At 47.4% G+C, this 25,469-nt stretch overlaps 1 protein-coding gene across 1 annotated transcript in view; it reads right to left on the bottom strand.

The window, feature by feature from the left end:
- CA12 (carbonic anhydrase 12) overlaps nucleotides 1-25,051 on the bottom strand; it is a 56,967-nt gene extending 31,916 nt beyond the window's left edge. The window contains exons 1-2 of the mRNA XM_037833760.1: nucleotides 24,529-25,051; nucleotides 19,299-19,319 (exon numbers count right to left, since the gene is read on the bottom strand). Of these exons, the coding sequence (XP_037689688.1) occupies nucleotides 19,299-19,319; nucleotides 24,529-24,973 (466 nt within the window). The 5' untranslated portion in view covers nucleotides 24,974-25,051. The remainder of the gene's footprint in view (nucleotides 1-19,298; nucleotides 19,320-24,528) is intronic.
- Nucleotides 25,052-25,469: the final 418 nt, after the last annotated feature.

The following is a 25,469-nucleotide window of genomic DNA, read 5'->3' as shown; positions in this document are numbered from 1 at the left end:
AACCCACACAGCTGCTCAAGCAAATACCACACAAAGGGATGGCTTAAAAAATTGGTATTTAATGGCTCACGGTTTTGAGATTAAGACAGAAGTCCAAATAAAGGCATTATCAAGGCAATGCTTTATCCTTGAAGGCTGTGGCATTCTGGTGCTGGCTGCTGGTGATCCTTGGTTCTTAGTTTGTCATATGGCAAGGCACATGGCAGCATCTCTGTCTCTACTTTCTCTTCTGGGTTCCATTGATGTTCTTGCCGTGGACTTGTAATGTCTGTCTGTCCAGACAAGTACCTTACTTTTAGCTCTTGCTCTGATTTCTCTCCTCCTCACAGTCAAGCATCTTAAAAGAATTGTCTATACTGCCCATGTTTGCATCTTCACTTTGCATTCAGATCTCACTGCTCTGTGACTCTGACTCCTACACTCACAATCCACTGAATGGAAATAGGTTTTCAGTCCTTGTTTGACTTGCAGCCCTCGATACCCAATAGGTAGCTACCCCCCTCATTTCTGAAAACCTTTCCTTCCCAAGACACTGCTTTGTCTTGTTCTCCCTGCCCCTCCTCAGGTCTCTGGCTACCTGCTCCTTAAAGTCAGCAGTCCCCATGGTTTGGTCCTTGGCTCTTTCTTCTTCTCACCCACACACTACCTGGGATAATCCTGTCCCTTCCAGTGGCTTTAATGCCATCTCTGTCCCCTGCCCAGGGTTTCCTCCAGAGCTCCAGACCTATTAGACATCCCCAGTGAATGTTCCATGGGGACCTAAAATCCATCATGTCTGGAGGGGGAGGCAAACAAATAATTTTATAAATAACCATATTTGCGATCTTTTCCTCCAACCTGCACCTTCCCCAAAACCCCTCCACCTCCTTAGAGGTTCTCTGACTCAGATGATGGTACCACCTACCACACCAAAAGCCTGGGAATCTCCTTTAGCCCCCACTTCCAGTCACAGAGACCTAACACGTCTACCCTTTTGTCTTTTTTTTTTTTTTTTTACTTTTTATTTTGAAAAAACTTTGAATGCGTAGGAAAGTCATAAGAATAACACAATAAATTCCCATATACTCCTCACCTAGAGTCACCAGTTGTTAACATTTTGCCACACTTGCTTTATCTCTGTCCATATATATATGTGTGTGTGTGTGTGTATATATATATATATATATATATACACATACATGTTATTATTGTTATTATTTCTGAACATTTGAGAGAAAATTACAGACAACATGCCCCACCATTAAATACTTTAATGTGTATCTTCTGAGATCAAGGACATTTTCTTACGTATAACTACAATGCAGTTATCAAAGTCAGGAAATGTAACAATTAATATAATACTGTTATCAAATATATGATCAATATTCAAATTTCGACTCCCTGTCTCAAAGGATTGCCCCACAGATTACTTATTATTTATAAAGGGAAAAAATTTAAAATGGAGAAAACCATCAAACATCATCTTAACCTTGTGATCAATTTATCAGCAATAATGGGACAATTGACACCATGTACTTCCTGATGTGATGCACTGAGCAGGACACAACATCACTTCTGTAATATTCTTGCCAAAATGCACAACCTTAATCTAATCATGAGAAACTTCCACACAAGCCCAAATTGATGGAAATGTCAAAAGTCATGAAAGGTCTAAAAAGACATGACAACATGCAACCGTTTATCTGGATTAACTCCTGGATCAGGAAAAAAAAAAAGTGCTAGCAATAATAGTATTAAGCTTCTTTTAAACTTGGCCTTTATTTCTTCCCACTGAAGCCCCTTGTTCAGACCCCCAGCTCCATATCTTCACCCCCTCCTTGGCCTTGTTTCTCCAGGCTCATGCCACAGCCTTCCACTCTCCACTATAATGTGCTCCAGAGCCAGCCTTTTCTTTGCTGAAAGATGTTCAGTGGCCCCTCAGGCCTTCTATAGTACAGCACTCAAGGTCCCCGTGATTCCGCTTACCTTTTCCACCTTTGCCTTCACTACCTCCTGTCAAAAACTTTGGAGGGTCTGAGATTTTACCCGACTTACAAGCTTACAAGTTATCCTGCCACAGTTTCCTGGACGCTGGCAGAAGCCACGAGATTCTTGGATAAGAGAAAAAGGAGAGTTTAATACTCACAGCAGTAGCAGTAGCTAGAGTAACATCATTTGCACTGGTTCCCAAGCACCAATTCCCACTGGGCGATGTAACGAAGGCCAGGGGACATCTGCACATGCAAACTGCTCAGCATTATGGCTGAGGAACTCCGAGCTTAGAAAACCCCAATCTTTTAAAGGAGGCTGCTAGCAAACCTGCCTAACCTTTGCCCCTGAGGGAGACATTATCTTTCTTACAGGAGACAGCAAACAGATATGCTCATTGCCATGGAGGGACACACTATCTCCATCTTCCAAGGCTGTTTGCTATATAAACAACCTTGGAAAGATATCCTGAACAAAAACTCTCAATGCCTCTGCTCACAAGACATGCAAAAATATGAGACCCCTGGAGAACTGTCTCCCAGTTCTACCCCTCAAAGACTGGGCTGCTGCCACCCTGATTCTCTGACTCTGCCACACACTCTTGTCTCATTTTTTTTCTTTTTAGAATTAGGATTTTTTTTTTTTACATTTTTTATTGTCAACTATAACATATATACAGAAAAGCGATACCTTTCAAAGTACAATTTAACAAGTTGTTATGGAACAAATTTCAAAGAAGTTTATAGGATACAGTTCCACCATTTCAATTATTTCCTTCTAGCTATTCTAATACCCTAAAAATGAAAAAAAATAAATAAATAAAAATTAAAAATAATTTATATAGCAATTCGGTATTTGTAATCCTTTGTTAAATCCTATCCTGTCTGTTGCTAGCCCTTCCTCTTGCTTGATCACTTTCTTGATCTTCAGGAATGTCTAGGCAGTGACCACCCTAACTCGTTCACATTGAGAAGGGGTGTTAAGACTATGGAAAAGGGGGCTGCATTTGGTTGATATTCTTGAAAAGGCTGTTGCTTCTGGGTTTTGGGACTTATCTGACATAGGAACACTCTGGAGGATTTAAGTTCCTGAAAAATAAACTCAATGAAATTTTCACAAAGTCTCAGCTAGGGACTAGGGTATTCTTTAGGGTTTTCAGGACTACTGTTGATTTGGGCTTGTCCTACTGTGGCCATTTGGCATATCTAGCTAAAGCTTGCATAGGAGTAACCTCCAGGACAGCCTCTCGACTCTATTTGAAATCTCTTAGCCACTGAAACCTTATTTTGTTACCTTTCTTCTTGCCTACTTTTGAGTACTTTGTTGCCTGGAATGTAATGCCATCCTCATCCCTAAAATGCACACCAGCCATACATATAACACCCACACACTGACTTTGCTTTTCTAACTCCTTTTGTCTTTCAAGAATCAGCTCCTCAGGCTGGCCTTTGCTGACAGCCACGCTCACCTCCAAATTTAGGTAAGCTGTCCCCCTTTGCATTCCATAGCACCAGTGTACGTTATCTCGGCACTTAATTCACTCCATTGCAATTGCCTGTTTACGTGTCTGCTTCCCCCTAGATTATTAGCACGTTGAAGGCAAAGGCTCTGTTGTGCTGGTCTCTCATCCCCAGTGACCAATAAAACAGACAATGGGCTGGATTTGCCCATGGCCTATAGTTTGCCGACTGCTGTTCTATATGCTGAACATGTATTAATTAATATAACTTATTATTTCACTTAATTAATTAATACATGTTCAGCATAGCACAACAACCCTATGACATAGATACTACACTCTCATTTAATAGATGAGGTAACGGAGGCACAGAGAGATTGAGTGGCAAGCCCAAAGTCACACTGCCAGCAAGTGGCAAGGCTGGGCTTTGAGCCCAGGCAGTGCACATTGTCCACTACAGCAGCCTCCCAACGTGCTTTGGGGAATTCAGAACCTGGCCAGTGGCAGCATTTGTGAGGTGATGAGAGGTGACCAGCAGATAAGCCCTGGGCAATGATCTAGATAGAACTAGAGGGGAGAAGCAGCAATGGACAGATTTGTGACTTTGTAAACATTCCCTGGGGAGTCTGGAAATGCAGGGGGAAGAGCCAATAAAAGGCATTAACTTTCAGGGTGGGGCCTGAACGAAAGTGAAGGCTGACTGGCCCCTAAACATTGGCCTGATGTTGACCCAATTCTTAACAGTTTTCAAAATGAGGAAGTCCTTTCTGATATCTGATTGATAGCACTCTTGTTGTTATTTAAAGCTTCTCCCTCAGTTTTTGATGGTTCTTCTCACATCGGATCACCTCCATCCAGGCTACATCTAACTGTCTCTTTTCCAGGAAGGTTGAGAGCTTTGGAGGGTTTTGACCAAGCTGCAAATCAGAGTTCTGCCACCTACCAGCTGTGCAAACTTCAGCACATTTCTTAGATTCTCTGAGCTCTGTTTACAAAATGGAAGTGGCGTTACCTGTCTCACAGGGCTGTTGTAAGGCATGAATGCAATATAAGAACAGTATCTAGACATGGTGGACTCTCAGAAGATAATGGTTCCCAGCAGGCCCCTCTGAGCTGAACAGTCTCAATTCTTCCTGTTTATTTTTTTTTTTTAATTTTGTAAGGGCTGTTTTCCAACCTCTTAGAGCCAATTTTCCCTTTCATTTCACTAGGAAACAATCTAGTGTTCCCTGTGTGTCTCCTTTTACTTCTAATGAGATATGCCTGGCGATTTGGCATTTCATTTCAGACTGGTTTCACTTCTGAAATTCTACCATCCCAGATCAAGTGCCACTTTCTCTCTTGTGCCTTCCCTGACTCCTGGAGCCCAAAATCACATTCACTCAACAAATATTTCCTGAGCATGTCCCCTGGGCAAGGCTGGGCACTGTATTTGGTGGCCAGGCCCCTGTGCTTCCTCCTTACAGCCCCCGTGGACAGGGTATCACTGCCCACACACTGCGAGGTAAATCCTCCATCTAGATGAACATCTCCTTGGTGTACAAATGGCCCCCTTGCACCCCACAGAGCACCTAAATACTGGCCTGCACACAGCAGGCTCTGGCCCAAACACCACCTTGAGGGAATTCCTCCAGTGGTAAATTGACAATTTAGCCTTCTCCAGAAAGCAACCATTTGGTTGTTACTCAAGAGATTACCTGTGCTTCGGGCATTAAATTCCTGCAGTTCTCCATTTTTTCCAGGGAGTAACAAGTTTCTGACCAGACATTGTCACCTTGCACAATCAGTCTTACTCAGTGATGGGGACATTTGATACTTCATCCCTGCTGATGGACAAGTTAAGCATTGCACCAAACGGATTATCATGTGCTAGGGGAGACTCCTGGGTAACTGCCAACAGGAAGTGCAGGGGAGTGGCTTTAAGACTTTACCTAGGCACAGCTCCAAGCAGTGAGGTGAAACTGCACCTGCCCCCAACTCCTGAGGGGCTTGGAGTTACTGCTATAGGAAACGGAGGTGAGCATGTGTGTGGGTATAGAAACATCTAAGAATGTAGACACACGTATGGATATAAATGTGAGCATGCACATACATCTGTGTGTGTACATGTGTCTCTCCTGAATAACAGAAAGAGCACCACGAGCAAGCATTTCTCTCAAGGTGGTCTTTACAGCCTGGGTCACACACCCCCTTTGCTGCCCATCCTCCTTGTAAGAATCTGAAGCAGGTAGATTCGGGGCTGTCCTGGAGGAGCCCCTGGCATCTCCCCCAGCCGTGGGCTCTGGTTCCATCACTTCCCCCCTCCCCCTTCCCCCTACAACCACGCTGGTCTTTGATCCATATTTCTCCAAGAGTGTGTCACAAGGAACCATATCAAATGTTTATTTATGTCAACAGGTATTAAGTCTATTGTACTATTCTTAACCACTAAGCCTTTTATCCCGATGAGGGGAAGAAAAGCAAGTTAATTTGGCATTCTTTGTTTCTGACAAATCTATACTATTTGCATTTTTAAAAAAACACTGTGTTTCTTCAATGGCTTTTACACAATATCCTGATGTGTAGTTTAGGTTTTAAAATTCCTGGCATAAAATAAGCATCTGCCAAAAGACTGGGAAAGTGCATCAGGTAGGAACCAGGAGACCCAAGTTCTCCTTGTGCTGTTTGGGCCACCTGACATCTCTGTGTTTTCCTGGGCTTGTTTGTCAAGGGGGGTGGGGGGCCCTGGCCACATCAGCATTGCCCTCTGAGGACCCACCTGAGCAGTAATGGCATTCCAGGTTCCAGTTCCGATACTTTGTACAGCCCAACAGAGACGGGGCCCTCATCTACATTCAGGCCGCCCTGGCCAATTAAAATGCCACGGGTCTGTATTTCTGGCTGAATTATATCAACAGATCATTGCGCCTCCCTTGGGTCAGAGCCCAGCCCCTTCTCCCAGATTGCTCTGGTCTCCCTTCTTCCAGCATTCACACAATCCCTGCAGCCAGGATGATCTTTCTAAAATGCTTAGCTAACCACGTCAGCTTTCCACTTAGAACTCAAAAAGAAGTTCCCTGCTGCCTCCAGAACGAGGTCCCAGCATCTCAGCTTGCTCATGAGCTCCTCGCTCTCTGGCCCTGGCCCTTCTCCCCAGCCCCTTCCCTCTTCATCGAGGTGCTTTGCCATCCCCAGAATGTAGCAGCTGTCCTTTTGCACAAATGCCCCTTCATCCCCTGCCCTTCGCCTGGCTAGTTCTTATGTGCCTTCAGTTCACAGCTTGGACATCACCTCCTCCAGGAAGACTTCTCTAATCCTTTTCCCAAAGACTGTTAGGTCTCTCTCCTCTATGCTTCATCTCTCTATATTTTAAGGCCCTATTTACTTATCCAACTCCCCCCAGATTCTAAGTCCCATAATGGAAGGTACTGTGCCATATTTGTCATATCCTTAGCTTCTAGTGCAATACTTGGCACACAGTATTCACTTAATAAATATTTGTGTAATGAATGTGAACCAGCTATCTCAAGCTAATTGAAAACTTTTGTTGGTTTTTATACTTCTTTGATTAATAACAAATGGAAAAGCAAATTAACTATTTCATTAATATATTAATTTGTTAAAACAAATCTCTTAAAGTAGGATATATCCATGGTAGCAGTGGTGGTAGGGAGAATAAAAGGGTGATTGGTGGTGACAATGTAGGGTACCACTCCTCTAAGTTCCCTTACAGAAATAAATTCCAGAAATTGTTTTGTTAGAACATTTAGATCAGGATCAAGAAGAATATCCATAATAGGCATTTAATCAAACTAGAGTCACCAATTTGCCTCTGGGCTTCCTGGTGGCCAAAGCCAGAAGGGGAAGCAGTCATTTGCATGACTGCCACAGACTTGTTACAGAACGTCTTTGTTCCACAACCTTCAGAGTCACCTTTTCTCCTTTCTCCACTCCTCATGTGGTTCCTAGAAGACGGAGCAGCCAAGATCTCCAAGGAGGGGCACACTACGAAAGCACAAGGTGCCCTTTGCCAACGTCACTGTGATCTGCTAAAGTAAATCTCACTCTGATCACAGCCAAGAAGCCTTTCCTGAGTCACATGTCCCAGAAGGAGAAAGCAGCATGAACCTCTTGCCCTGAATCTGTAAACATCCTTGTGACATTTAGATGGGTCTCATCCATTTTACTTAAAAGTCACATAACTCATCTAGTCACAAGTTCATTGCAAAATCACTTAAAAAGTTTGTGATCATTTGAAAAGGAATGAAATACTGACACATGCTACAACATGGATGAACCTTGACAACATTGTGCTAAGTGAAAGAAGCCACTCACAAGGGACTACAGATTATATGATTCTATTTATATGCAGTGTCTAGAGTTGACAAATCCATAGAGACAGAGAGTAGATTAGTGGTTGCCAAGGGAATGGGAGTGACAGCTAATGGGTAGGGGGTTTCTTTTTGGGGTGATGGAAATATTCTGAAATTAGATGGTGGTGATGTTGCACAACTCTGAGTATACTAAAAGCCACTGAATTGTATCCTTTAAAAAGGTGAATTTTATGGTATGTGAATTATACCTCAATAAAGCTGTTTAAAACAAGTTAAGATGAGCTAAATGAACTATTGTATTTAGTAATAACAGTTCTGAGTTGACCTTTATAGATTCAAGGAGGTAGCAACTAGTAACCATGGATTTGTTCCTTCCTGGTTGGCATAAATCAAATACTCATCAGGTAATTGGAAAGCTTGTTCCTTAAAGGAATACTTTCATAAACTTAAAAAAAAAAAAAGCACCTAAATTACTTTCCTTATAAACTCTTGTAAGAAGGACCCAATGGCACCAAGAAGTATATATGAACTGCAAATTGACTGGAAAGTGGGAAAAGTTATAGCTCAACATCTAATATCATTCCCCCTCATTTCTCTGTGCTATGTCGGACAGATGCATACTAGCCATTATTTTGACACTTTTTTTCTCCCCACTGTTTTCACCATTTAATTGTTGAAACTAATCATTTCAGCTCCTTTCTGCATGTTCCTAGCACCTATCGCGGTGCTTCTCAGTGAATAGTTATGGAACAACTACCATGTTTCATTGCTTCTAGATTACATCAATTTTAAGATATATCTCAATGCCAGAAATGTTAAAACGTGGGGGAAAAGTGTGTGTTTTTGAATCAATGAATTGCATCATTTTTGACAGCAGGCACTGTCTCTTTCTTTGCCACTTGGCATGGTCCCTGGAAGTGTCTAGCCCTGTGGGTTCTGCCGTGCCACAGTGGGGCCTGCACTCTTCATTACGTGGCTGCCACTGCAGAAGACAGGAACAGGCCAGAGAAATTCCCCCGGGGAGACTGTGTGCTCCTGCCTCTACATTTTCTGATCATTCTCTTCTTCCTGGAAAACCAGACTTTCCAGTCCCTGCCTGGAGCTACCTTGGTGGCCTTCACACACCTGCTTTGCATTCAGCCTTCTTGCTTTAAAGCTTTCTTGTGAGCTGGTTCACCGGAGAGTCCACAAGTTCCACTCCCCCTCTCTCGGTGCTGTGATGGGCTTCCAAGAGCTTTGAGGGGCTCCTGGAGGGGCTGTGCCCTGCCCACACCTGACTACCTGGGGCTTGAGACCAGCAGGAAGCAGAGAGAGCAAGTCTGAGCACAGCCAGAGCTTGAGGGGGCACCTGGCAGTATGTGCTGCTCGCCAGCACCAGCTCTCCCTCTGCAGTTCCAAGGCCTCGGGTGGATGAGAGTCACTGACAGGACTAGGTTTATGGATCTCAGAGCTCTAATGTCCCACGTTTCTTACCTGGCTCCGGCTTCCACAGCTTGGCTCTGACTCTCAGGTGCAAGTGAGGCACAGCCAGGATGCTGGCTTGAAGCCAAGGATGCTGCCTGCTTTCTGGGAGACTTCAGCTGCGTGGCAGAGGTGGCCAGGGTTATGGAACTAGGTGCTTGGTCCCTGAACACCAGGAGATTAGATCCCACTTCATCCTGGTTGAAAGCACAAGGCTCAGAAAGAACATTCTGGCCTGTGGGGCCTTCCAGACAAGGGCTTGGAACACTTGTGTTTTTTCACTCAACCCCTTTCGTTCTCAAAAAGGAAATACTTAATGTTTCTTCAGAATATAAGAGTAGTAGCTTCTTGCTGTAAAAATTCAGGCAACTCAGAAATGCATGATGAAGCAGATTCTTTTCCAACAATAATATGACTCATATTTGGTACTGTAGCATTTACGAGGCATTTCTCCACATATTAGCTAATTTAATCTCCACCATAACTTAGTGAAGTGATGGGAAAGAAAATGATGATTCACTTTATGGAGTGCTTTCTGGGTGGTTTTTTCCATTTATTATCTTATTGAATCCTCACCACAACTACGTGAAGCAGAGCAGTGCTTCCCAAACTTGAGCGCACATCGGAATCCCCTGGAGGCTTTGTTAAAGCCCAGATACTGGGCCATATCCCCAGTTTCTGATTCATAGGTCTGGGAAGAGGCCTCAGAATTTGCATTTCTAACAAGGTCACATGGTGCTTTTATCATTGTTAAACAACGGAGAAAGGATTTTTCCTCTTAGTCTCCTTCCCAGGTGTTTCATTTCTAATTCTTACTGCTTGGGAAGGACATGGGAAGGATGTCTTGAGCCCCAGGTGATACTGATGCTGCTGGTCTGGGGACCACACTTTGGGACCCACTGAGGTAGATAGATACTCCTCCCATTTTGTAGTTGAGGAAACAGTAGCTCAGCGAGGTTAAGTTACTTTCCTAAAGGCACCCAGCCAGAGAGTGGCCTAACAGATATTTCCACAGAGGTTTGCCTGGCTCTCAGGTCTGTATGCTTTCCACTTCCTCCTGGTTTGCTGCTTTACTCCCACACCACCACACCTGCCTTTAGGAACTAATGCTAGCTTCCTTAGCTTAAGGCAAACTCCACCCAGCTGTGAACATTAAAATGCAGGTGTTCTGGAAGTTACAGGTCAGGATCCTCCAGAACACACACAAATCCCAATTCTGCCACTCCGGGAAGATGAGAAATAATTATGATTGGACAGAACACACCATATCCAAAGATGTCATAAGTTCAATTAGAAAGTAACTGGGACTATAGCTCAGATTTAATAAATGATAGTGGGTCAGATCACTTGTCTCAAGGGACACAGGGATAGGGATTTAGTTTCCTGGTATGAAAAACATTTTCTAGGATTTTTTTACTCGCTCTCTCTTCCCCAGGGATGCTTTGTGTCTCTTCTTTATCCTCTGGTTGGCTGCTGGGAGTGGGGGAGAAGTCACCGGGTGTTTTGAATTGGCTCTGCCTCTCTACCTTTTGTAAAGACAAGAGTTCTCCTTAATTAAATCACCCTTTAAATTGTACCTGCTCCCCAGCTGCCATTTTAAATGCTCCCTTTAGCTCTAACTAAAGCCTGCTCTCACACTGCAGTTTCACTGTGAGGTCACATGGTGCTTTTATCACTGCTTAAGGATAGGAGGCAAAGGAGTTTTCCTCTTAGTCTCCTACCATGTGTTTCATTTCTAATTCCTAGCATTTGGGAAGGGCTTGGGGAGGGCGTCCAGAGCCCCAGGAAAAGCTCCTCTGTAGCTAGTTAATATTCCAGCACATGGAGGACACAGGGCAGGCAGAGGTGGAAGCCTGGAAAACCTGGAGGATGTGAGACTGAGGTCTGCCCCACTGAGGATTCCACCCTGATTCCCAAAGGAAATTCTTTAATATGGTGAATCTATTGTCTGGAGGAGGAGCCGAGGAGCCGGAAAGGAGAGCAGCATGCAGCATGCAGTGGCTGTGCCCTAGGTCAGAGTCCCGCCACAGCCCAGAGCCTTCCAGCCATGGAGAAACTGCAGCCTGTCGCCTGCACCCCCCGGCCAAGCCACCTGCTTTCCAGTGGACCCTACACCAGGATGAAGGACTGGTGGTGTGAATGCCCCATGGGGCCATGACTGGGGAGAGGTGGGACTCACCCTCAGATCGAACCCCACTCTGGTGCTGGGTGGCAATTTTGTGGCCCCCTTCCATCTTAACTCCTTTGAAGGATTGTCTTATTTCTCCCAGATCTCTAGCAAACTAGAGTATTTGTCTATTTCTGAATTAACTCTCACCAGAGGAGCAACAGACCAATGTCTGCAATCATCAGGGAAGGGGGCATCATGTGCCTTCTGGGCTCACATGATATGTTCTTGGGTCGTGGTTCCAATACAGTCATTCTTTTTGGTTGCTGCGCTGGTTTGAACACATTGAGGTTTTTTGGACTTTTTTGTTTGGTTGGTTTTTTTCCTGGCCAAAAAACTGCCAGGACAAGATGACTCTCCCAGCCAGCTGGCATTTAAAAAAAATTTTATTGGCTATAATAATGCATACAGAAAAGTGCATCCCCTCATGCCTCCTTCTAGTCACTATCATCCTCAGCCCCCAGGGCACCCACTTTTCTGACTTCTAGCAGCATAGACTGGTTTTAGCAGGTTGGAGTTTATCCTCAGCTCATGAGACAACCTGACTCGCGGTTGCCCTTCATTTCAGAGCAGGTGACGCTGACGGGGCTGGACAGGATTGGTTTGGGAACAGCTTTCAGTAGGGAGGGCCTGTGTTTCATGATCCCCATCCTCTCTCCTGCAATCAAGCTCAACAATTCTAAAGCCCTGCAGACATCCCGCTGCTGCTTCAGCTGCACACAGCGAGAGTTGGCTGCATCTTGGCCGTCTGGGGGAACCATCCCTGAGGTCAGCCTGGTGACTCAGTGCAGGGGAAGGGAGACATGAGCGGAGGGGGGCACGGATAGAATTCCCTTACATGTACTTCGAGAAGCTCTGCTATGTGCTCCAGGCAGCAGGAGGTCCTTGGAGCAGGATGACTCAGCAGTATCTTCATGCAAAGAAGCTGAGTTCTGCACCCTGGGAAAACTAGCACGTGGCATTCAGTTGCACTTGCCTCCCTTCAATACAGCCCTCACTGTTTGGAAACCGGTTCTCCCCAGCACCCCTGCTGGGCCCTCCATTTACCTATGTGACTCTGAGCACAGGCTCCAGGTGCCAGTCTAGATCTGTTTGCTCCTTAGCTGTCCCCCATCTGGCCTCCTCCACTGGTCTCCACCAAGGGCTGACTCCATATCATGTGTGCTTATTTCACTAATTAAAAACCAAATTTGCCTTTGTGCTTACCCCACGCATGTCATGCACCATTGGACTCTGCCCTGTGCTTCCTCAGCAAAGAGCTGCTCTAACTGTGTGAGCTGGGAGGGGCAGAAGGCTGGCCAGGGCCAGTGGGCAGGGAGAAATTCTGGAATGGTCGATATGGTTGGACAGTCTCAAGGACACCACATCACAATGAAGGGGCAGTAAGATTTTCCTCCTATACCTTCCTGACACAGTGCCTCTCTCCTCTCTGTGAGCATCTCATTCTACCCAGGGGACCCCTGGAGAGACTTAAATTGTGTGTCCAGTGTACCCGGGAGGCCAGCAGAAAAGACAGGCAAGTTACCTCTGACTCTGGGGCTCTAGGGTGTTAGGGAACATCTAGTTAGTGGTTCTCTAACAGTGCACGCATAAGAATCACTTGGGGAGTGAGTTAAAAAACAGGACTTTTTCAGGCTCCCATCCTCCCTCTCCCAGGCCCAGATAAAGGCCCAGAAATCTGCATTTTTGAAATGCATTCTAGGTGATTCTGATGTAGGTAACCCCAAGCCATAGTTTGAGAAAAGCTGAGCTAGACGATCAGTCCCCCCAGGTACGGATGGGGAAAGCAAGACCCAGAGGGCTCAAAAGGCTTACTCAGGATCAAAGGGAACAAAGCCCAGAACCCAAGTCCAGCAAGTCCAGTCTTCTCTCCATGGCTGCCCCAGCTCCCATCACCTCCCCAACATAGGGCCTGCCAAGGGCCCTAGTGGCCCAGGACTCTGTCCATTCTTCCTTCGAAGGTCTCTTGACCTACCTTTTTCTCTCTTACTGCCATCACCATCAGATGTTTAAGACATAGGATTGGGTTTCTACAGAGGCCAAACACCTTTCAGCCTCCCTCCCAGCCTTCCTCTTCCACCCCCTTCCACCGTGTTAACTCTTCCTAAAACACAGATTTACTTTCCACCCTGCCTCTTCATCCACAGGACAATGTGTGAAGGGACCTCCCCCACATTCCCCCTGTTTGACTCAACTTATCCTTCTGACCTTAGAACTCATTACCTAGAAACCTTTCTCCACATGCTTTCCCTCAAACACCACCTTGCTCTTTCTTGCCTCTGCTCATGTGATGCTATCACCTCCTTAGCCAACACCATTTCCTCCCCATCCCTGAATCCTCCCCATCCTCCAAGGCCCAGGCTAAAGCCCTCCTTCTCCAGGAAGCCTACCTGGACCATCCAGCCACAGAGCTCTTGTCCTCCTCTGAGTAATCAGAGCACTGAACCATTTATTTATTATGTTATTATTACCTATTATACTCTGTTTTGAATTGTGAGCCATAAGTAATTCCCAGCTGCAAACCATAGTCTACCCTTTTAATTACCCACCCATTTAACAATGTGCCTTGCACATAATAAGTGCATAATGGATGTTAGTAATGATGAAGCCATCCTGTGTGACAGCTGAGGGGACCTTGGCCTGTAGGTAGTTCCTTGGTTGGTTGAGTGACTTTTCTATGCCTCTTGGGCTAGTGGACAGCCACATGCTAACTTTTGCAAATCTAGGTCAAATCTTTCTCTGGACTCTGTTTCCACTGTAGTAATCAACTTCCCTGCTTGTCACCTTCCTACAGCTTTTGCATCCTGTGGCTTTAACACCTCTGCTTGTCCCTAACGCCTACCATGCCAATGAAGACAGTTCCACCCTCCTGCTTATCACAACACTATCTTGTGCATCTTCCATGACTCTGCCCCTAAGAAGACATTATTATCATACCCAGACTTGCCAGAGCACCCAGTCTTTTGGCTTCCCATTCCCACTCTTGCCAATGACCAAATTTCCAATTCATCGCAACATCCTAGCAGAACTGTGTGGAGAGCCGTCTCCCGGGACGGGCATAGCGCATGCGCTGTAAACCTGCTCCAAAGTCCCCCCCGCCCATCGAATGAGCCAAGATGGCGCCCATATCCTGCTTCCGCTTATGACGTGCACACTCACTATTCCTATCTGCCAATTGAGTGCATATGCGCGGCGCTAGATCATTGGTTATGAGTAGAGTACTTAAGAGTTTGCCCAAGCGAACCTCGGAGAGACAGCCCACTAGGAGCCATACCTGACGGCCACATCGAGGCTGCTCTCCCGCGAGGCACTCTGCCCCGCGTGGAAACCTGTAACAGAGAATGCTTATCTAGCTTCAGTAAAAGACTTGCTCTCGCAACCGCCGTGTGGCTCGAGTCGTGACTTCCAGCCAGGTCAGTTTGCGTGGTCTGCATCTCTCTCTCTCTCTCATCCCTTGTTTCTTCCCCTCGCCGGCCGGGGAACAGGGGTCGAGCGGGGGCGGCGCCGGACAAGTGGTGGCCCGTACGGGGAACGCTCCTCCTCCTGCCTCGCTCTCGACGGTCCCTCTGTGAGGAGAGCAGCGCTGCGCATCGAGCTTACGGCGGACTTCCCGCGCCTGATCAACGCGAGAAGGTGAGTGCGTCTTATTACATGATAGTTAGGGCCCGTGGGTTTTCAGGTGACCCCGGGGGACTCGGAAGAGCTCTCCGAGTGACTGAAGTATAGTGCCGACTGCAATCATGGGGCAGTCCGGAAGTTCATCTCTCTTAGCTCCCTTAAAGAACCTTTTGAAACAACGGGGTATCTCGGTCAGGAAAAGCTCCCTTCAGCGTTTTCTTGATGATGTTGATACTTTTGCCCCTTGGTTTGCCTGCACCGGCAGCCTTAGCCTACCCTCTTGGATGAAGCTCGGTCGCGACATAGACCGAGCGCGCCAGACGGGCGTGTGTATGGACCCGATTCTAGTACCCATATGGGAGACCGTCCGTGCGGTCCTTGAACTAGAATCGGCTGCCGGCCTAAGCCCGTCCTCTGCCTTGCAAGAAGCACGGTGCGCGCTCCAAGAAACCCAGTCAGTTTCGTCAGCGGACGGCTCCTATAAGGGCAAACCGCCGGAGTCCAGTGACTCTGACTCAGAGTCAGATAGCGATACTGGCGAGGAGGCGGAAGCATCCCCGCTACTTGAGTGGGAGGAGCCTCCCGCCACACCCGTGCGGCCTTCCGCCCCGCCAATGTCTACCGCTGCACCCCCAGGGACACCCCAGCTCCCAACTGACGCCTTGGGCGGTCCCACCAAAGGACCTCGCCGAGAGCTCCCTCTAGTGGCCATGCCCAGTAAATGTAATTATCCTTTGCTGCCAGACCCGGAAACCCCGATGGGCCGGTCAGGGGAGGGGCAACCTTTGCCGTACCCCCCGCCCGAGTACACAGGCCCTCAGGACCCTTTGCCATTAGGTAGTGGTGGGAGACATTTCTGGAGATGGAACCCTTTCACACCTTTTGGCATGCTGGGTGGCTACCAGCCACTTGAGCCGCAGCCAGTCTCAGAAATGTACCCGGTTATTATCAATCCCCAAGGTGGCAATCAGCACGAATCATATGATTACAAACTATTGAGGGAATTGAGGCAGGCCGTCCATCAGTATGGCCCCAATGCCCCTTATACCTTGAACATGATCGAGAACCTCTCTGCTCTAAATCATACACCCGCAGATATTTTTCAGCTAGCCCGTGCTTGCTTGCCGTCAGGCCGATTCATAGATTGGAAAGCATGGTTTGAGGAGTTAGCTGAAGAGCAGGCCGCAAGGAATGCGGCGGGGAGACGTGGCGGGTGGAATGCTGACATGCTGTTGGGAGAGGCGCCCATGCCCAGAACCAAACGGGTTTCCCACAAGAGGTCTACGCCCAGATCTTCCGCTGTTTTGTGGGTGCCTGGAAAAAGCTAACAGGAACCAGGACGTCAACCAGTGTGGGTTCCGGAAAGACTGGTGAGAACCGTGACATCACCTGAAGAAGCCAAGGAACAGCTGTCAGAAACGCCAACGAATATACAACCTGAACCATTAGACCAAGCCTCCGACCCTGCTGATGATGGCGACGACCGACAAGACGATAATAGTAGGACTGACCACCCCGCGGTTGCCCAAAAAGAGGATCGGTAACTCTGTTCTTTGCTCTCCTATAGCAATCCTTCTAATCTGCCTTTTTCTTTTTTTAGTGGAACTGTGGTAGCGCAGGAGAGTGGTCTTTGGGGCCTGTGGCATCATCCCCCGACCCTGGCCCCATTCTCTGCTGGGTCTCCCGCCTCTCCTGTGTTTTTCACTCGTACCCTGTCTCTAGGTCTCCACCACCTGCCTTCTGACAGAAATATTTCCTCCACAAGCTTCAACGAGTACACACTGATCCTCTCTTTTGCTAACCTCTCTGTCAAGGTTGTCAACACCACAGTTGCGGCGAATGCTACTTGTGAAACTGGTAATGGCGAGTTAAGTAAGGGAGTCTTGCTTGAATTTCTTAACGTTACAGGGAAGAGCCGCCAGTCTTGTGAAGGGATCTTGAGTAAAAATGAGACTCAAAGGTGCCTTTTCCTTCCGGGGTTTGCTCCTACAGTCTGCAACCGTTCCAAAGACCCGGATGCCTCGCCGCCCCGCTATCCTAGTGTATCGCCCAAGTTATGTCTGGCTCCCCGTCAAGGCAACCGACTGGGTTGGCCCTGTTTCTCAAGTTGTTTCACTTAACAATATCCCCTTCTCTAAGTCTAGGCGTCCAAGAGGCATACCTTACCCGAGACGTGCTACGCCACCACAATCAGATGCTGAACTTAAATTTCCAGGCCATTCAGAAACTCCTAGCGGAGATAGATGAACTTGGACTAGAAATAGATGGACTCTGGAGAGTTCTCCAGCAGACGTGTGATACCCGATGGTTATTCGGGAGGCTTTGTGTCACCCCGGTTAGGGTGAACTTGACAGAGGAGCAGCAAGATGTCGCCGAGTGGCTCAAGGACACTTATCTCCCCAACTTCACCAATCTCTCCGACCAAGTGAAATCCGACCTTCAGGGACTTGAGAACATTAGGAAATTGAAGCCTGTTAGTTTCGACCTTTCCACACTGGGCGAGACTGTAAAAAATCTGTGAGACCAAGTCACCTCTTGGTTCTCTTGGCCCAATTTGACTAATTGGATTCTCTTGATGGTGGGACTATTGGTGGGATTAGTCATTGTTAAATCTTTGCTAGAACGCCTGTTTCAAGCGCGGCAGTACCGTGTTACCATTATGATGGCTATGTCCTCCACCTTTGATACCCCCAACAGCGACCATTCTGATGGCCATACCCCATCCTGGCCGCCTCGGGCGGGGCACTCGGGAGCGAGGTTTGTAGCTAAGCGCGCAGCTGTGTCCCGGGTATAACGGGCGACGCCAGCAGTCATAATTTTTGTCTCAGGTAGATCCCTAAGGCAGAGTCATAGTTGTGGCCAGACTTGACTCTAGCCAATGCATAGGGACGCCTAGTGACACCTCCGACTCTGGTTAATGCTATCCCTGCCCCCGCCTTTGTCCCCCAGTTGCAAGGCAAAGCACTGCAGGGAGAGTCATGTTGTTTCCAGCTCACGGACTCTCCTGTCTCCATATGAGGTGAGCATTCTGGTCGGTGCTAGAGGCTCCGCCGCTAAATGGCTGAGACCTAGTCCAGACTCCCCAAAGCACCGGAACAAATTGTGAGCCATCTGGGTTCACGGGAGCACACTCATCACTGGGGACACTGGGTCGATATAAATAATAAAGGGGGAGATGTGGAGAGCCGTCTCCCGGGACGGGCATAGCGCATGCGCTGTAAACCTGCTCCAAAGTCCCCCCGCCCATCGAATGAGCCAAGATGGCGCCCATATCCTGCTTCCGCTTATGACGTGCACACTCACTATTCCTATCTGCCAATTGAGTGCATATGCGCGGCGCTAGATCATTGGTTATGAGTAGAGTACTTAAGAGTTTGCCCAAGCGAACCTCGGAGAGACAGCCCACTAGGAGCCATACCTGACGGCCACATCGAGGCTGCTCTCCCGCGAGGCACTCTGCCCCGCGTGGAAACCTGTAACAGAGAATGCTTATCTAGCTTCAGTAAAAGACTTGCTCTCGCAACCGCCGTGTGGCTCGAGTCGTGACTTCCAGCCAGGTCAGTTTGCGTGGTCTGCATCTCTCTCTCTCTCTCATCCCTTGTTTCTCCCCTCGCCGGCCGGGGAACAGGGGTCGAGCGGGGCGGCGCCGGACAGAACTGAGTTTGAGCTGTTTTCTTGCAGGCCTGGCCAAACCAGACATCATCCTCAACTCAATCCCACAGAAACCCCAGTGCAGACTTGATGTTCCTCTCTCTCCATTTAAGACAAGCATCCCTCTTTCACTAATGACTGATCATCAGCACGTAATCACTTGCTTACAAACATGGCACAACGTGTTGATTCTAGACACACTGACAGCTTAAATTCTGGGACCTGTGCTAAACATTCAAAAAGGAGCCCTTTATTCTTTGTTAATTGCAGGATAAATGTACAGGGAAGAGAGGCCCACTCCTGCCCACGGCCCTTGCAGTCTGGGGGTACCTGAGCCTCTTTACCTGGGAGGTTTGGTAGAAATCCTTGCAAGATTCTGGAAGCCTTAACACTATGACTCACAAGTTCAAGTGCACAGAGCAGGCTCAGCTTTTACTTACTGCCATCTTTTTGGAGAAAGTGCTAGGTGGAACCCGCGCCTCCTAAGAGACTGGAGATTGTGTGGAACCATTCTTTAGAGAAGTCTTCGTGACCTCTTTCAACAATACCAGAACTGTTCTTTCCCACCCTTCAAAATACCCTCCACAGACCATGATGTTTCTGAATTTCTTGATAAAGACAGCCATCTCCTCAACAAAAGGTATTTAACATCTCTACTTACCAAAATAGGTCCACTTGGATCCTGCAAAGAACAAAACAAAGCAGGTAAGTATGCTTGAACTCAAACAAGCTAGAGAAAACACTACAGATTTTATTTTGAAATAGGTGAGATTGAAGAGGTGGTAGATGCCCAGAAATTAAAACTTTTTTCTAACTCTGTGTGAGGACACCTGCTTCTGGAGTAATTGTGCTCCAGAAGGAGGCACAAGGATAGTGAGTTCAGGAAGGCACGGACGGAGTCGGGAGGGGGCTTATTGAGCAGAATTCTCCCAGGCATTTTAGAGAGGCTGAAACTTATTATCTGATGAGGTAATAACTTCACAGGGCTCAAAACCCAAAAGCTGTCAAAGGGTATACAGTGAAAACCTCACCTGCCCCGCTTCCCATTTATCAGTTTATCGTGAACCCTTTCACAGTATAATTACACACACACACAGGTATTTGTCTTCTCCACCCCCCCCTTTCTCACACAAACATTTGCCCTGTTCTACTTCTTGCTTTTTTCCATTTAACAACATATCCTGGAGAACAGGTCATAGCAGTAGGTAAAAAGGAGAAACGTCTCAAAAGGAAGGTTTTTCTTTGAGGACGCTGTCCCCCTCTTCCCAGATAGAATTCCAGGGATGGTAGGAGAATGTAGAAGATGTTCTGCCAGGAATATAATGAAAATCACCTCCCACCTTCCACTCCACACCGATTACACATAAACGTCCTTGTTCCTACGTCAAAATGTATCTTTGAAGTCATCCCAGAGCCATGCTCTTGGAACCCTGCAGGCCCACCTCCCCCTGCACCTCCAGAAGGAGACGTGCCCTTGAGTGTCTCTCTCAGAGTGCATGGCCAACGAGGGCACTGCTCAGCTCCTGAATCCCTCTCCCCTGTTTTCTCCCAGTGCCTCCATGATTCCTGAACTGTGAGGATATAGCTAGAAGAGGAAGAATCTCACATCCCCTTTCTCTCCTGGGGATCAGTTTGCAGTAAAACTGATGGACAAGCAATCTGGTCACTTATCTCAACTGGGTATTATTCCCTCCTCAAGCCAATGGTGGTTCACTTTTTTTCTTTTTAGCTGATTTAATCTCATTTTTGTTGTTGTTTCATTCCTTTGCTTCAGTGTTTTATTTAATTTTGTTTTAATTTTCAATTTAATTGATATCAAAGTTACCCCTGCTCATGGATTAGAGTCAGATGGTTCAACAAGACTTTTTATGAAAAACAGCAGTCCCCTGACAGCCAGTATTTTTCTGCTCCCTAGAGCCACCACCCTTTTAAACCCTTTAAAAATATTCTTTTGGTCTTATTTCCATATCTCTATAAAACATACTTATATTGTTCCATCTTGATTTTTTAAGTTTAGGCATTATTTATTGACATCCCAGCCTGGAAGAGAAAGATTTGGGTCTCTCATTCACCCGCACCCCATTGCCTAGTTTACAGGTGAGGAAATGAAAGCTGAACTCAGGTGATGTGACCTGCCCAAGATCAGGTGGCTGCTCAAAGTGGAGTCTCTCCACATTTATCATTATTTCTCACAAGTGCAGGGAATCTTTAGTCCCTCTGGAATCTTTATTGGAGGGAGCAGGGGAAGCCCAGACCCCTTTGAACACCAGATGAGTACTATAGACCTTTTCCTCATAAAGATGCCCTGAGCTTAGGCACACAAAACTTCATGTACAATTAATTTCAGGAGGTCCAAAGACCCCCAGAAACCTACTATGGATCCCAAAGGGGCTAAGAGTCCCAAGATAACCTCTTCTGAATTAGCAGTTGGATGAAGACATTCAGAACCATGGAGAAAAGCAAACTTTTGTGTGACTGCCCTCAAGTTTAGTACCAGCCCTTTTACTAAAACAATAGTGAAAAGGAACAAAAAAGGCATTGCTTTAGATGGAAGCTGCAGAAGTCATCAAATCTCTTTTCTTAACATTTTCCTACAGCATTTTCTTAGAGGGGTTCACTATTAAAGTATAATTGTGGCTGTCAGAAACACATGAAGCCAGATTATTGACACCAAGCCAGGCAGAGCACATGGATGCCCAGAACGTAAAATTCTCAAGTGACAGGGAAATTCATCCCTACTTCTTCCCTAGAGAGGCACATGCCACTCCAGTGATCTCAGAGGCACCAGCAACACATCTGCTGCTTCTCAGCAGTGCTGTCTTGGCCAAAAGTTTTAATTGCACCTGCCCCCAAATCAAGTCATATCCTTATCCTACATCTTCTGTATCCTCCCCAAAGCTTTCTAGGCTGAGGTGTTCCCTATTATTTTAGCTATCATCTTCAGATGAGGCATCAGCATGACACTCTGGAAAGCTCAGGGACAAATGTTAACAGAGTGGACATCTGGGACTCTAAGGCCTCAGGTGGTGACACAAAACAGAAGATTTTTTTCTGAAAAGCAGCAGCACCCAGAGCAAACTTTTCTGCCCTCTTGTCTCTGAGTAAGCCCACTTGGTCCTCCAGTTTTGGTGCTTCGGGTATAAATGGCAGCATCTGGAGGGGCTCAGTAGCTGGAGGGGTAGGGAGAAGCAACACTGTGAGATGAAGATGAGGATGGTCAGAGTCAGGAAGATTCATGGAGGAAGATCAGGGCCCAGTCTATTCATCATCAGCTTAGAACCGACCTCAGGAAGCTTTTCAAAGTGAGAGAGAGTGGGCATGTGCTTGTGATTGTGTGTGTGTGTGTGTGTGTGTGTGTGTACTTGTGTGCACATGTGTGCTGTATTTGGGAATGGCACCTCCTGGTTCCCAGCTTCTAACTTTAGAGGTAGGAATCTTAACAGGATTAAACTGACTCCACAAGGCAGGTCAGACCAATGCCCCAGCTGCAGGCCCTTCCAGGAAGGGAACCATTCCTTTCCAAAGAAGGTTATCTGTTCTATCTGGTAGACTTGGGTGGCTCAGCAGGGGTACCTGTTAAAACCTGCAGATCCAGCTCACACTGGGCAGGGAAAATTCCCTGGGTTTCTGCTGAAGAAATGATATTTACAGAGATTCAGGTCAGGGTTCAGAGTCCTGCCTACCTCTTGCTCTGAAGGCTAGAAACTTCCCTGAGTACCCTCCATCATCCAGGCAAATGAGACTGCCCAGCTTCCCACATCAGATCCAGACAGAGCAGGCTCTGCAGAAAATTCATTAAAATGCCTCCCCCAACAGCATAGAAACTACGAATTATGAGGTTTTCTCCAGAGAACACTTGCCTTCACCTTACTATGCTCCCTCCCTCACCGACCCCAGACATTTTTCTGGGCATTCGCCAGTGCCAACTACTGAAGTTTAAATACTCCAGGTAGACCACACTTTGGCACCATTACTCAGTTTAACCCCTCTCCACAACCAATCTTGAGTTAATACTGACATTCTACACCTCAGTGAATTTTGCTTTGACCTTGTCCCTTGAAGCAGTTAAAACGGGGAGAAATCTGCCTGAGAAATAACAGAATAAAATTAACAGAATAAAAACAGAATCTAGAATTAGGCAGGCTGGCTATCCAGTGTGAGGTGAAAAGTGGATTTTTTTCCTGTAAGCTTACCCCCTTCCCAACTTGGAGGATCAAGAGGGGAGGGGAGCAAAGAAGGAAGGAAATGGGGAGGAAAAGAAGGGAGAAAGGGGGAAGGCAAGGGGGAGAGAGTAGGAAGAGAGGGAGAGGGCAGGGGGGCAGGGCAGACAGAGGAGAAGAGGGAGGGGAGGGCTTCGCGAGCAGGGGATGGGGAGGAGAAAGGGATGAGGGTAAGGGAGGGCAGTGGGGGGAGGGAAATCAAGCAGGGGAAGATGGAGGAGGGAGAAAAGATTGCCTCAGAATGAGCAGAGTAACAGGCTTTCAAGAAAGGGGACCAATGAATGCTTCTCTCTTTTTGTCTTGGGGCAGCTTAAAACTAGAAAGGAGGTTTCTGGTGAAAACAGTCTCGGCACAGCTTTTCTTAAGAGGAGAACACATGCCAACATTTGTGATTTTAAAAATTAATTTCAACTTTTGTGTGACTCCTTTCTCCCACCTACCTTCTATTTCTTCATGACTAAATGAGGGCGATAGTATGAAGCAAATCAAGCCAGTCAGTGGAATAGAATTTAATCCCAAAGCTACTCACATCCTGGATCCCCCTGGCTCCCCCTGCCCTCCCCCATGGACACAGTGACCTGGAAGAGAGAAAGGAGGCTCAGAGCTTTTAGGCTGCTGAGGAGGACCAATTTCCAACCACTACCGCCAAGCCAGGGAGAATTGATTTTCAGCCATTGAAGTCACATTGGGGCCCTATATGAATGTTTCAACTTCACCTGGGTCCAGGAATCAATTTTTAAAATGCTCAAGTTTCATAGCACCCACAGTTGTCTTAGGGCAAACTCTGTCAAGGGCAGGAGCCACTATCAGTTACCAGGAAGCTTCCACAAAAGTCACTGTCTACCCCCCCCCCCCCAAAAAAGTGCTCACCCAGCTGTGGAGACACAGGCAAAAGCTTGGCATCCTTCTCTTGTTCCAGAAGGTTAACTAACCTGACCCTTGGCTGCTCACCATAACTTACAGCCCCAAACTGAGCCTACAGGACAGGTCCCCCCACACCTTCCTCCCAGCCCATCGGGGTTAAAGGCAGTAATTACAATAAGAAATAAGGTGTGTGTGTGTGTGTGTTTGCACATGGACATTCAGGATAGTAGAGCCGTACTGGAAAAAAAAAACAAAACAGTGATTTACCTCCAAGTTACCTCCGTCTAACTTGGAGGTAAAACTTAATGGTAAGAAGTCTCACCCCCAAGGAAAAGCACCCACGACAGTCTGAGGGTTCTGCTCTGGAGCAAATGCAAACCCTTCTTGGAGATCACACCCGTGGCAGAATGTCAATCAGTTCTGTGCTATCTGCACATGGATCATCAGGGGCAGAATACTTTAAATCCTGGTTCTGTTTCTCCTCTCAGCAAGTTCCCAACACCGCACCACCACCACCACCACCACTTGGGCTGGGGATGCTCAGAGAACACGCAAACGAATTTTAACCCCAAACCTGAGCCAAGCACCATTAGAAGGATAACCTGCTTCCCCCAACGGCACCAGGTCATGCATTTGAGGGGAAGATGGATGAAGCATCCTTTCTAAAAATGTACTATTGGATATTATGCATCTCCTTCCCTGCTCCGGAGTAATGATGTTAGTTTGTCATTTAAAGAGCCCCGCAGGAAAACCTTCTTCCAGGTATGACATCGCTCAGACTGCTAGGAAAGAAGGTAAAAACTTTACCGTTCACTGCGGCTGGGCTGGAAGGCTGTTCCTTTAAGATGACCAGCAGGAGGACCGCGGCCGCGGGCAGGTGGGACATCTCAGGGGGGCGCTCCGGGACCTGCCCCGGCGGCTCCCGCTCCCTCTCGCGCGGCTCTCCCAGCCCCGGGGCGCGCGCAGGGATGGTGTGCGCGCAGCCCGAGCGCCGTGGCGAGCAGGTTTGCTCTTCGGGCTCTCGGCTCCCCGAGGCTGCTTTTATAGGGAGACTCAGCCCCAAACAAATGATGTCACCGTGCGGGGGGAAGAACGCCCTGCCTACCGAAGATTGGCGCCCCAGTTCCGAGGTGAGTTGCAGCCCAGACCTCCTGCGCGCCGCGCGGGCAGCTTTAAGGCTGGGCGGCCTGGGAACCCAGTTCTGGGTGAGCAGCGTGCAGGCTGGGGTGAGATCCGCCTGCCTTGGAGCCATAGGACGGGGTGCGTCCAGGGACTCGCTGCGGTGGTCCCGGCCTTGGTCTGCTGCTGTCCCTATTCAGAAGCCCCCCCAAAACCACCCCAGCACAATGCCATTCAGGAAAGAGCTTCCTTCAGAGCCCAGATCCTGTGCCTGCCTAGACTCGGCGCAGTTTAGGGACTGGACAGGGCAGCTGGCTGCATTCAAATTCAGAATCTGTGGGATGTACAGTGCACCCTGATCAGGTTCTTATCTCCGAAATTTAGAAACAAAATAAATTAATTGAGAATAGGTAAATCTAGAATTTCATCGATAAGTAGATAGACAAGGCTTAGTCTATCTCACAGTATCAGTAGGAAACTGGGGGTAGGGGTTCTTCTCTGGGGTGGCAGTGGAAGAAAGGGACTTGCATTCATTCATTGAATCCCTATTATATGGCAGGAACAGTACTAGGCATTCAGTATCTTGGTCCAGATCAGTGTCCAAGTTCTGTTTCCAGTGCATATTTTCA

This window comes from Choloepus didactylus, chromosome 4, assembly GCF_015220235.1.
Source record: "Choloepus didactylus isolate mChoDid1 chromosome 4, mChoDid1.pri, whole genome shotgun sequence".
In the NCBI taxonomy this organism is placed as follows: domain Eukaryota; kingdom Metazoa; phylum Chordata; class Mammalia; order Pilosa; family Megalonychidae; genus Choloepus; species Choloepus didactylus.
The sequence above is the reverse complement of the archived record's forward strand: the minus strand, read 5'-3'. Positions and strand labels throughout refer to the sequence as shown.